At 31.9% G+C, this 14,603-nt stretch overlaps 1 protein-coding gene across 7 annotated transcripts in view; it reads left to right on the plus strand.

Annotated features, from left to right (window-relative positions):
• The window catches only part of LOC149794170 (CUGBP Elav-like family member 4), a 285,013-nt gene that overhangs the window by 263,860 nt on the left and 6,550 nt on the right, over window positions 1–14,603 (plus strand). For 3 of the 7 annotated variants that reach the window (XM_089968270.1, XM_089968274.1, XM_089968275.1), the window contains 8 exons: window positions 2,644–2,723; window positions 3,169–3,321; window positions 7,043–7,205; window positions 7,510–7,641; window positions 8,047–8,133; window positions 9,298–9,375; window positions 10,843–11,001; window positions 12,132–12,275. In XM_089968270.1, the coding sequence (XP_089824396.1) occupies window positions 2,644–2,723; window positions 3,169–3,321; window positions 7,043–7,205; window positions 7,510–7,641; window positions 8,047–8,133; window positions 9,298–9,375; window positions 10,843–11,001; window positions 12,132–12,259 (980 nt within the window). In that variant the 3' untranslated portion in view covers window positions 12,260–12,275. Of the gene's footprint in view, window positions 1–2,643; window positions 2,724–3,168; window positions 3,322–7,042; window positions 7,206–7,509; window positions 7,642–8,046; window positions 8,134–9,297; window positions 9,376–10,842; window positions 11,002–12,131; window positions 12,276–13,438; window positions 13,518–14,603 lie in introns of all 7 variants that reach the window. The other 4 variants (XR_016422975.1, XM_089968273.1, XM_089968271.1 and 1 more) reach the window with 4 other exon arrangements.

The raw sequence follows: 14,603 nt of genomic DNA on the forward strand, positions 1-14,603 counted from the left end.
ACGTAAAAATATGGGCATTGCGATAGTACTTTTTGGCAAAGAAAGCTTATGTTATTATGATAACAAGGGGTCCATATGCTACGTACAGTCTTCATTACTCTCCAAATGTAGCAGATGTTTAGTCATCAATAATAGACATCATACGAATGACAATTTATACTTTCCTTACCGAAAATAGGGTTTTCCTCACCATCATACAGATAGGGCCACATTATTATTTGAAATTATTCTTGGAAGTTTTGCTATTTTATGCACCCAATTCACACGTTCACTCATTGATACGTGTCTTTGTCTCTCGTGGTTTTAGGAGAATTTTTCAGCATATTGGTTGCTGCTTAAAATATTTCTTTGTTAATTATTTACTTGCATGTGTTTTGCAGACTCATCAGTTTTCTTGCACTCAATGATCAGGTTACCATACTTTGACTGACTGTCTTGATTTAGAAGGAAATGTCATCTTTGAGCACAACCAAGATGAAAACAATTTATATAAAATGTAAAATACATGTATATAATTAATTAAACATCTGCTTTTCAGAGATAAAATAAAGTCATTATACAGTTAAATGTGTTAGCCACGGATCGTTATACAAATCGGTCTTTCCTCTTGGAGAGAAAAGTAAATCTGAAAACGCTTGCAATTATACACTAGCTGACTTCTTTTGTACGTACGTCAAGGCCAATGTAATGTCAGTTCAAGTTGTTTAGTACAGTTTTGCGTGATGATATCAATTTCACTTATCCAATGACATTTATTGAAATAATTTCCTGCAAAAGTGATGGCCTAAGCAATCAAGTTATCTTTTCATTCATAAAGTAGGAAATATCGTTTCTTTGTTTTTATGAACGGTCAACTTGAACAACTTGGAACAGAAAACTACACAGAAGAAAAGAGTTTGTGACATTTTGGCAGCTTTAGCTTGCAGGTTTAAGTTAGTTTGTTTGCTGGTAAAGACACAAATAGGCTTCTCAAAAAAAAGCAAAATATATTTTATGGTGTATACGCCCTTACGAGCAATTGCAATAAATATTTTCTAAAAAAGCACAAAATAAAATAGAAAATTCAAAGCAAAGTATGCTTTCGAAGACCAAATTGATAAATATAATTTTGTGTGTGATTGGAAACAGTATAAGGTTAGTCTGAAACAAACTTTAATTTGGACATAAAGTAATATATCTTTGTCGTGAACAATCCCAAATTTAATAAGTTATGGTGTCAGTTCAACATATATTTAATAGAACGCCAGAATAGTAAAGTAAATCTGATCTCATGCAATTCGTGCCATGTGTGTACTGAAAGCTGGGTACATGAATTATAGATACGCGTCTATTGTGGTATTTGCGATCAATACTGACTTGAATGGTGAAAGCCAGTATCTGAATAGAATGATAGTTGTTTCATGTACTACAGAATATTTGATCAGACCATGTACTATATTCCTTGCTAATAAAATGAGTAATGAAGAAACTACGTAAATGTAAAAAGATAGACATTTTTCATTAAATGAATGTACTTTTCTCCAATTCAAAAGCGTAGTATATATGTGTCGTTTAAATAAAATTCAAGAGCATGACTGGATATGCAAAGTAAGAAATATACATTTTCAGTTGAAGAAGCATCATTCTAAAGTCAGAACAAAGTCAAAATCTTACAGCATTTATTGTCAACCAAAATAAAGGTCATTACCAATGTTATAAGTTGAAGCTTGATGCATCTTTCGGTTTTAATTAAAATATCATTTTAGGGCCATATTTGGGGTGTTTCACCAGTATAAGGCCTCCTTAAGGGTGTTTCACCAGTATTAGGCCTCTTTAAGGGTATTTTACTGTCATAATGTCATATTAATGGTATTTTGATGTAAAACATTTAAGTCTGCAATGATTCAGAGAGAAATATATCTTGCATCTGTTATAAAAGATTTCCATTTGTTTTGCAATGGAATATATAATAATGAAAAATACAGAAAACTGCATCTAGTTGTCATAGGTTAATTCATGACTTTTTACTCTTTTTGCAAAAGATGGTTTGATTGTGTGTGTGTGTGTGTGTGTGTGTGTGTGTGTGTGTGTGTGTGATTTGGATCTTTAACGTAGCTTTAACACATTTTCAGTTATATCGCTATGATGTCTGTAGTGTGGCAATTTATAGTGATGTCTAGAACTGGGGTATCATGTCGCAGACATGTAGCATGATGTCCCACCCAGTCACATTATCCTGACACCAGGCCGACCAGTCTTAACACTAACCCCGTAATGCTGAGCGCCAAGCGAGGAAGCTGTTAGTACCATTTTTGTAAATATTTCTTATGACTCGGCTGGGGATCGACCCACGAGCTTCTGTATCCGAGGCGGACGCTCTAACCACCAGGCCACCAGAGCGGTACAAAGATGGTTTGATAATGGTAGTGATAAGGACAGGGACATATACTAACTAACATTGTGGAAATATATTTAAGACGAAATCAGGTTTTCAAGAAGAAGATATGCATGCTTACTTGTGCAGTGGACATACAATGGACTGGAAACTTTCTTAGTATTGTCTGCGTTGCAATCTTTTATGCACCATGTTGTTTAGAATAACGTATTTTATCTTTGAATGGCATAACACTAGTTCTACAAACATGATGTAAATTAAAATTACAGGGTGTGCCTTTGTCAAGTATTCGAACCACTCTGAGGCCCAAGCTGCCATTAATGGACTCCACGGAAGTCAAACTATGGCGGTATGTTTACTCTCTTTCTTCCATATCAATGCTTGACATTTCCTTTGGTCTGTATCTTATCTATTCGTAATCATGTTTGGGTCTTAAGGTTTATAAACTAGCACTGCAATAATTTAACACTGAGATGTTTATAAAAAATTACATGTAATAGTCTATTGGAAATTTCTCGCAGTTCAAGTAAATACTTATGGATTGTAAACGACAATAATATTTAATATCGTTTATACTTTTTAAAGAATTCCGCAAGTATAGATTTGTAAATAAAATATTTTATTATTAAAGTTAGGCATTGTCTAGCATTTTCTTGGTCAAATCTTGAAACTATTTTACTATATTGATATCAGTATTACCATTTTTATTCACACACATACACATACACACACATACACGAATGCATTTATTTATACCCATATTTCAATGCTTAAAACCTATTGATTGAAAAAAGTGTTTCCAGGGTGCGTCGTCAAGCCTAGTTGTGAAGTTTGCAGATACGGAGAAAGAACGTCAGTTGCGTCGAATGCAGCAAATGACCGGACCTTTAGGAATATTAAGTCCTATTACGCTTTCTCAGATAGGAGCTTATGGGACATACGCTCAGGTGACAGATATCAACACGATTCTATTTTTTAAAAATAAATATTGATTATTATTGTGGAGCATGATTTTTACACCTTTAAAACGTCAGATGGAATGATAAAAAAAAATTATTTTAAAAATTGTAAATAAATTTCTTAAAATTTGATTGTATACCTCTATATCTGGGTCAACATAAAAACATCTCAAGTAGTAAATTGTGATAAAGACATCACACTACAAGACAGAATGAATTCAGGTAGTAATATTAAGAAATTATGCATTGAGATGGTTTGTTTGTTTGCATGATTATATATCAACATCCTTTGACTTGTTTCACATGTCCGTATGTGATATGAATGATTGTAATATTCCTAAGTGTTACGAGTAAATGTAATATCCAGAAGTTGCATGAGTAATTAATTATACTATCTGTACATGAATAATTGTACTATCTGTACATGATTAATTGTAATATCTGTACATGAGTAATTGTAATATCTGTACATGAGTAATCGTACTATCTGTACATGAATAATTGTACTATCCATAAGTGACATGCATAATTGTAATTTAAAACATGCACATTGGAGAGAATGTTGGCATACCTCTATGCTTCTTTGATGTAATGTGGCTGACATTTCTTTGGATATTGTACTTTTGGAAATTGTGCATGATCTAAGCACACTGCTAACTAAAATGACTGCTTCCTTGTGCTAAATAAATCAGCCTAAACTAGTGTAAAGTACACTATCCTTAGTAGCAGTTACAATAGGGAAAATTATTTTTGCCAGACTAGACAATGCCAGCTTCTGAAAGTGCAATTAATGAATTACCAGATATACAAAATGTAAAACAAGTTATAAGTTCTTTTTTTTTAAGATACAATTTACTTTTGAAGTTCAGGAAGTAAAATGACCAAGTGGAGCTAGCACTTGTTTTGAAAGATGCACATCTGGAGTAAGACCAAGCTGTATACTCTATAACCCAACTTACACCTATCAATCATACACCAAAATAAATGGAATTAAAGGTACTTTTGAACAATACCTAAGATATACAAGGACTTTTTTTTAAATAACCAGTATAACTGGTGAGGAAAGGCAGGGGAATTCTTTTTCTTTAAAGTTCTAACCCTATGCAAAATATGAAACTGTTGAGCACCACCCAAGTGATATGAATAATTGTAATATCCCTTAGTGATATGAATACATGTAATTTTAATACCTCTAACTGATAAGAATAATTGTAATATCCCTACATAATATGAATAATTGTAATATCCCTAAGTGATATGGATAACTGTAATATCCCTAAGTGATATGACAAAATGTAATAACCCTAAGTGATATGGATAACTGTAATATGCTTAAGTGACATGACTAATTCTGATATCCATATGTGATATGAATAATTGTAATATCCCTAAGTGATATGACTAAATCTGATATCCATATGTGATATGAATAACTGTAATATCCTTAAGTGATATGACTAATTCTGATATCCATATGTGATATGAATAACTGTAATATCCCTAAGTGATATAGCTAATTCTCATATCTACAAGTGATATGAATAATTGTAATATCCCTAAGTGGTATGACAAAATGTAATAGCCATAAGTGATATGACAAAATGTAATATCCCTAAGTTATATGACTAATTTTCATAATTACAAGTGATATGATTAATTGTAATATCCCTAAAGTGATATGACAAAATATATAATCCCTAAATGATATGACAAAATGTAATATCCCTAAGCAATATGACAAAATGTATTATCCCTGAGTGATATGACAAAATGTAATATCCCTAAGCAATATGACAAAATGTATTATCCCTGAGTGATATGACAAAATGTAATATCCCTAAGCAATATGGCAAAATGTAATATCCCAAGTGATATGACTAATTCTAATATCCATATGTAATATGACAAAATACAATACCTCTAAGCAAGATGACAAAATGTGATATCTCTAAGTGATATGACAAAATGTAATATCCCTAAGCAATATGACAAAATGTAATATCCATAAGCAATATGACAAAATGTAATATCCCTAAGCAATATGACAAGATGTAATATCCCTAAGCAATATGACAAAAGGTATTATCCCTAAGGAATATGACAAAATGTAATATCCCTAAGGAATATGACAAGTTGTGATATCCCTAAGTGATATGACAAAATGTGATATCCCTAAGTGATATGACAAATTGTGATATCCCTAAGTGATATGACAAAATGTGATATCCCTAAGTGATATGACTAAGTAATAGCAATATCTATAAGTGGTATGAGTATTAGTACAATTAAACTTATTTTAGTTAGGAGTAAAAATTTAAGATGAAAAAATGTTTAAGCTAAACTTGACTGTTAAGGAAAGTAATTTTAGCTGTGATTGCTTTCTAAAAATATTTATGCATCTTATTCAAAAAAGTCTAATGGTCAACAAAAGATGAAGTATATGTATGTGTAAAAGGAGGCAACTTTGTACATTTATTCTAATTGCCTTCATGTAATTAAAAATGGTTGAGAAATGGAAATGCACACACACTGAATGTAATCTGTACATGCACTGAATGTAACCCATACATCACTGAATGCATAGTATGCACACTGACAGTAATCCATGCATCACTGAATGCATAGTATGCACACTGACAGTAATCAATGCATCAATGAATGCATAGTATGGACACTGACAGTAATCCATGCATCAATGAATGCATATTATTTACACTGACAGTAATCCATGCATCACTAAATGCATAGCATGCACACTGACAGTAATCCATGCATCACTGAATGCATAGTATGCACAGTGACAGTAATCAATGCATCAATGAATGCATAGTATGCACACTGACAGAAATCCATGCATCAATGAATGCATAGTATGCACACTCACAGTAATCAATGCATCAATGAATGCATAGTATGGACACTGACAGTAATCCATGCATCAATGAATGCATATTATTTACACTGACAGTAATCCATGCATCACTAAATGCATAGCATGCACACTGACAGTAATCCATGCATCACTGAATGCATAGTATGCACAGTGACAGTAATCAATGCATCAATGAATGCATAGTATGCACACTGACAGTAATCCATGCATCACTAAATGCATAGTATTCACACTGACAGTAATCCATGCATCACTAAATGCATATTATTTACACTGACAGTAATCCATGCATCACTAAATGCATAGCATGCACACTGACAGTAATCCATGCATCACTGAATGCATAGTATGCACAGTGAGAGTAATCAATGCATCAATGAATGCATAGTATGCACACTGACAGTAATCCATGCATCACTGAATGCATATCATTTACACTGACATTAATCCATGCATCACTGAATGTTTGTATGCACACTGACAGTAATCCATGCATTACTGAATGCATAGTATGCACACTGACAGTAATCCATGCATGATTGAATGTATAGCATACTTTAAAATTTTATAACTGTAGTTGATGCATTGGTTAGAGAAATGTTTGCACAATAATGCACCTTGAATGTTTGTTCTGCCATATTATCCTTTTATTTGAACATTTGTGGTTGCTTAATATAAGCTTAAATGGTTCAATCTATAACTGTACCAAGTACAATATTGCATTCTTATAACAAATAATAAATGTGTTGTTGTTGTTGTTGTTGTTATTATTATTATTATTATTATTATTATTATTATTATTATTATCATCATCAGCTGGTGCAACAGCAGCAAGCAGCAGTGATGGCAGCAGCTGCACAGGGTGCTTACCTGGCAACACCAGTTACACTCGCCCATGTGTCCCAGGTTGGCACTCTGACTACTCCAAATGGCCTATCAACAGCAGCGCTCACCCCAACTACAGCATCCCTTGCTAATGGTAATATAAAAATATCCAATTATAACATAGTTTTGATAATTTTTAAAACATTTAGATTTAATTTTCACTGGGGAGGTAATAATAAATGTAACTTATTTCTTATGAAAGATAAGTTTTTGGATATAATTGAAAGCATAATAAGAAGTGCTTCATAATATTTAGACTGATTTCTAATTTTAAGAAATAATCTTACCTAAATGTATATGACTGAATAATGAATTAATCTTTACAACATTATTTGTATTGTGCTTACTGTATTCACCGTTGTTCATAATCATTAACATTATACCATTCATTTCTACAGGCACAGCGACTACAACCATCAATGGGGCACCCCAAAGTGTCCTATCCCCGACTCACATGGCAGGTTTTTCTGTCCACCAGGCCAATGGACAACCCCCAGAAATTTACGCTAATGGCATTCCACATTATCCAGGTGAGTGTCTGATGTGGGGACAAGGGTTTTGACTTGGTATACTTGCATAGATTTAAACTACAAGGATAAAGATAATTGTGAATGTATTATTAAATTACCTTTTGAACTTTGATTTATTAACTACATTACCAACACATAGTTGAAAATAACTGCCTCAGTGCTTTTGAATGAGGGAGCACAGAAACTGTCAAAAGGACTGTAATTTATAAATATATTATGTGTATGTCCCAATTTTGTATTTCTTTCTAACATGACAGAGTGACTTATGACTGTGACTGAAAAAGTTAAGAGTAGACAAAGCCTAAAATGTGGAATGTATCTTAACTTGACTAATTGAGGTCTAGCATTGATGTTAAATGTATGATTAAAAACATACTGATGCATTTTACCTCCTCCCTTCCACAGGTAGCACATCACCTCAGTTTGTAACGCAAACCATGGCAAATGGTGAACCTCTGCAAGCATATGCAGCAATGCAGCCTTATGGGATAGGTAAATGGAGGCTAGGAGATCCATCTATTTTCCATTGCCCTTACTCACTATTCCCAACAAAATAAACAAAATAAAACTGAGACTCAAAGTAAAAATTCATTTCATCACATTTAGTTTGTACTTAAAATCACAGTTTGATGAAATGAAATAGTTGCACATTTTTGTAAACTTTGTACTGATTTGTACTCTCTAGTGCATCCTTCTCATGTTCTGGTTTGCAGTCACACCTGTAACAAAAACTTTAGAGAGAGAATATGAAACTGTTTACATGGAGCAAGAACTTTTGATGTGCAAAGGAAGACAAAGTTCTACATATAAAATAAGAATAGGAGGAAAAGTTTATAATTTCTCACTTTAGACTCTGTTCATGTTTCAGAATCATTGTGTATATGCACATCATTTTCATATGAATTATTCACATTCTTGTCTCTAAATGCCTTTCCAGAAATACTATTACATAGGATATTAATCTGATATTGTATGCCTAATTTCTGCATATCCCCCTGCCTATGGACTAATTCATAATCTGTTATTTTATACTTAATTTGTGCATATCACCTGCCTATGGACCAATTCTTAATCTGATATTGTATGCCTAAATTCTGCATATTCCCCTGCCTAGGGACTAATTCATAATCTGATATTGTATGCCTAATTTCAGCATATCCCCCTGTCTATGGACTAATTCATGATCTAATATTTTATACTTAATTTCTACATATCCCCTGCTTATTGACTAATTTTTAATCTAATATTTTATGTCTAATTTCTACATATCCCCCTGCCTATGGACTAATTCATAATCTGTTATTTTATGCCTCATATCTGCATATCCCCCTGCCTATGGGCTAATTCATAATCTGTTATTTTATGCCTAATTTCTGCATATTCCCCTGCCTATGAACTAATTCACGATCTGATATTTTATGCCTAATTTCTACATATCCCCCTGCCTATGGACAAATTCATAATCTGATATTTTATGCCTAATTTCTACATATCCCCCTGCCTATGGACCAATTCATAATCTGATATTTTATGCCTAATTTCTACATATCCCCCTGCATATGGACAAATTCATAATCTGATATTTTATGCCTAATACCTACATATCCCCCTGCCTATGGACCAATTCATAATCTAATATTGTACGCCTAATTTCAGCATATCCCCCTGCCTATGGACCAATTCAACAAGCTCTTGCACAGCATGCAGCACTTATACCCTCTGCTCAGAAAGAAGGTAGGTACATTTCTTAACCAAATAGATTCTTTCTAACTAGAATTTCATAATGTAAATTATAGTCAGTTCAGATTTCGGTTCATTATATGAATTGAGCCAGATCTTCAAGTTTTCATTAATTAATATATTTCAATGATCTAATTTTGTAAAAAGTTATAAAAATTATACAGAGCTAACATATTTTGCACAAGTAGAATTTATTAATTGTAACCAAGAAATTAATTAGTTATGGATATTTAACTGTTTATGATCGTTATAAAATTTAAAAAATTGCATGCATTGCAAAACTTACTTTGAATAGAATCGTGGTTATTTAGAAACATTTATATCTCAATATTGCACATGCTAGTTGAATTTGAAAACTTCTTTTTTACAATTCATATTGTTTACAATTCATATTGTTTACAATTCATATTGTTTACAATTCGTATTGTTTACAATTCATATTGTTTACAATTCGTATTGTTTACAATTCATATTGTTTACAATTCGTATTGTTTACAATTCGTATTGTTTACAATTCATATTGTTTACAATTCGTATTGTTTACAATTCATATTGTTTACAATTCATATTGTTTGCAATTCATATTGTTTACAATTCATATTGTTTACAATTCATATTGTTTACAATTCATATTGTTTACAATTCATATTGTTTGCAATTCATATTGTTTACAATTCATATTGTTTACAATTCATATTGTTTGCAATTCATATTGTTTACAATTCATATTGTTTGCAATTCATATTGTTTACAATTCATATTGTTTACAATTCATATTGTTTACAATTCATATTGTTTGCAATTCATATAAAAGTCACTAATTATAACACACTATCAGTTTATTTTTCTTTCTTCATATTGACCATAGTATTTTTTTGGGAGAGCTTTTGTCCAGTAGTTGCATTTCTGTATATATTAAAAAAGGACACTGAAGGTAATATTTATAAAGTTTCAGCCAGTAAAGATGGAAAAAGCTTGTTGTTTGATCACACATTTAAAGACAATAGTTCTTTCGTAACCTAATTTTTCTAGAGATTTTCACCATTCTACTTTCTTCTCCCCAAACGATGATGAGATTTTTTACTAAACTCTTTATGAAATATGTGTGCTGCTTTAATTTCAAATACACCCATGCTTTAGGATTGTATGCCTCCATGCAAGGTTGAAAATGTCTAATGTTTTGATTTTTGAGCAAAGACAAAGGAATTTGTTAGCTTATTTAATACATTTTTATTACAAATTAATTATTTGCACACATCGTGTAATTATTACATCCCTCAATTGTTGAAGAATCTACTAAGGTAAGGAATCATATTTTTTTAAATCAATCTTGCTGCAACATTTTTGTTTTAAGTTACATAGCTTTGTTGTTATATTGCCTTTCTCTTGAGAACTCAATAATATTTGTCTATCCTTGATAATGTTGTCGGACAAGGTAATCCCATGTTGTCATATTTACAGGTTATATATTTACAGGACCAGAAGGCTGTAATTTGTTTATTTATCACCTTCCACAAGAGTTTGGAGATGCTGAATTGGCCCAGATGTTCATGCCATTTGGCAGTGTCATCAGTGCCAAAGTTTATGTTGACAGGGCTACAAACCAGAGCAAATGCTTTGGTAAGTATCTTTTTACATCCTGTATTAAAAAAAGTTTTCTTCTTAATGAATGTTTGATAATTTTATTACCAAAATCACATATCTTGCCTCAAACTTCAAAAGTCACTTTTATCAAAATCACATATCATACCTCAAAACTTTGATTTACATTTATATCATTGTAAGTATTTAGAAAACAAGTGAGTTACACTGCCAATGGTTATACAAGGTTATTCCCCTTTCTATGTATTTAGAGAACATATGACAGTTACATTGCCACTGGTTGTACAAGGTTATTCCCCTTTTCACTTGTACAATACTTAATTTGAATTTGAACTTGTGTGCTTTTCATGACCATCAGCATCAGCAACAGAACTGAAAGAAATAGAAAAGTCCAGACATTTTAACCCCATACTTCATAAGCACATTTTTGTGAGTTAGCTGATTCCAGTGTTCTTTGATATGGCATCTTTTCTTCAACATTTACATGGATATATTTCTTCATGATATGTCTAAATCAGTTTGAAATGTCAATCTTTTTAAAAGAACAATGCAGTGAACATGGTTTTATCCATTAAAATCCAGTCCATGCTTGAAACCATTGGATGCGTTGGATACATCTTCCATACATGTATTTGTATAACAAGCAAAAACAAGTTTAGTCTGTAACCAAGATTTTTTTCTCTCAAAATATTACCTGCAATAAGCAAAGTTAAGACGTTGCTGGTCAGGAAATTCGATCATCAGATGATTGCATCTGATGGTGACTGGAGACTATATATTAACACAAATAAATAAAGGTTTTACAGGGAAGAGTAAAATCTTTACATTTTGCCAAAGTCTTCACATACCTAGACACCTATCATTTTTCACAGTTGGAAGTAACTAAATTGAACAAGCAGGCTGTACAAAATATATTTAAAAAAAGAAAAAATAATGACAAAGTTAATATCTTGTGCATAAATACAGACGAGTCTTTAGGATCCTAACTACGGTATGTTGCAAAAACGGAAAATGACCAAAGTTTTACTCAGAAAGAATTATTTGTGAAATGTGCCATATATAGTTTTCTGACAGTTGAATAGAGTTTGAATTTGTTTACGAAAATATATCTTGATGAAATAATGAAAGAAGATTTCATTCTTATTCAGGCTTTGTAAGCTTTGACAATCCAGCGAGTGCACATGCCGCCATACAGGCAATGAACGGATTCCAGATTGGAATGAAAAGATTAAAGGTCCAGCTCAAGCGACCAAAGGATGCAAACAGGCCATATTAGACCACTGGCAAATTCGGTAGGTTTGTGTACTTAGCATGTGTTGCAGGTACACTATGGTTTTACATGACATTACAAAATTATTTAGCTCAGATATTTATTATTGATAATAAGAAAATATTGCATTTTTAAAAAAAAGGTATGTGCAATAAACACTGTGTACATTTAGTGGATTTATATGTATATGACACGAGAATATTTAAACTGTGGTTTAGTCATATTGTTCTTAAAACTCTATGGACACTTTAGATTTCTCAAGAAAATGAAGGTATATAAATATATTTTTAAATGTCTATGCAACCATGAAAATGGCAAGTTATTTTATATTGGGAGTCATATCTATACAGCCATGAAAATGCCAAGTTATTTTGCTTTGGGAGTCATATCTATACAGCCATGAAAATGGCAAGTTATTTTATATTGGGAGTCATATCTATACAGCCATGAAAATGCCAAGTTATTTTGCTTTGGGAGTCATATCTATACAGCCATGAAAATGGCAAGTTATTTTATATTGGGAGTCATATCTATACAGCATTGCAACTTTTGCTTTGGGAGTCTTAGGCAATGTCTAATATGTTGGTTGAATTTTCCTGATATAAAAATAATACAGCAAAAGTTCAACCAATATTCTTCAGTAGTTTGATCTTAAACCTCATTATTTCAACATGTTTGAAAAATCATTCCAATTTTTAAAATGGGGGTTTTAAATATTTATTTGACAGAAATATAAAACTTGAGAATTTTGAAGACTATGAAAGAAATTCGAGATTAATAAAACTGTGTCCATACAAATGTCCAGAATGATGTACATGATTGGTACTTTTACAACTTTATTACAGAATTACATCAGCAAAATTTTCTTACCTCCACTTTGAAGATCAGTTGCTTTCTTCATATCAGTGTTAAGTTTGTGTTTATGGCAAGATGGCACATTTAATTAACGGTATGCATTGGTGTCTATGTTTATTTTTTTCATTTATTAAGACTCATGTTTGATAAACATTATAAATAATCAACAGTTACTATTCACTCTCATTCCCGTTTCTTTTTTCTTTAGGGAAGTGATACGATTGTCATGAGAGATCTGACTATAACTGTACATTATTTATTGTGGGGTGGGATGCCATGTCAATAATTTAATATGCAACATAAGCTTAATTTGCATAATATTCTTTATAGAGCTGAGGAAAATTCACTCTTGTTAGAGGGTGGTCAGCTATCGTTACTATGGCAACTATTCAAAATGGCAGCAGACATAGTAAGTCAATGGTGGGGTGACCAGTGTTGTTAGTCGTTATGGCAACATATTGTAAACAATGTGTAGATTTATTTCACGTAACCATGGTGATCCGGTGCTGCTTCTATGGTTTCTAATACAGTGTATTTTTCACTTTTCTCATTTAGTTTTGATATATTTTTTATTGGACTGTTGAGGTGTTGTACAAGTAATTTTGTCTACTGTTTTATATTATAGTTGGTGATAAGTGGTGTTTGATTTCTATTAATAAAATGTAATGTTTGTTACTGCGCAGTTTTAATCCACAAGTAAAGCTTTAATTAACACCACCACAATTATTTTCCCACATTTTCTCTTTGAGTGCATTTGTTTTGTCTCTATATTATATTAAAAACAACTAACTTGACTTGTTGATATTGTGCATGTTCTTTAACATTTGATCATTACACATATCTGTCTTACTGATCGTCAAACAAAATCCACGGGAATAATACTAGATAAGTTAGGCAGCTCATGCATAGACATTTTACTTTTTCACAAAGGGGTGAATAACTCTTAACAAAATTCATACTGCCTTATTGCACATTGCATCATTAAATATTGCCCATGTAGAAATAATGAGGGGTTGATTCCATTCCAAGTTACTGCTTATTTTTATCAGACATTTTAAAACATTTTGATGCCATAAAGAAAAATTCTGAGTAGATGTTTTTTTAAACCGTGTGTTTTTGCCATACAAATCATCCATACAAATGACTCCTCTGAGTGGTTTACTGACCTACTTAACGATCATTTTAGTTTTAGTAGGTCAATATCGCTTTCAAGGTTTAGAGACTTTCTCTTTTTCATGCATTTGGAGAAATGTATATTTTCTTAATTGCTTAAATTCAATGTTGAAACAGCTAGGCATTGTTGCCAAACCATCTGAGATAAATGGAAAATGTTTTTCTTGTGATATGAAATATTGAAATTCAAATAAAATGAATACAAATTCATGTCCTAAGTGCCTCTCAGAAGAGTTATATTGTATATCATTTCTTTATTAAATTGGAACACTCGTTTTAGTTTAGACTGGATGTAAAATAAGTCCTTTGTCTTCATAAAAAA

Source organism: Sinohyriopsis cumingii, chromosome 8 (assembly GCF_028554795.1).
Source record: "Sinohyriopsis cumingii isolate HCF-2022 chromosome 8, ASM2855479v2, whole genome shotgun sequence".
In the NCBI taxonomy this organism is placed as follows: domain Eukaryota; kingdom Metazoa; phylum Mollusca; class Bivalvia; order Unionida; family Unionidae; genus Sinohyriopsis; species Sinohyriopsis cumingii.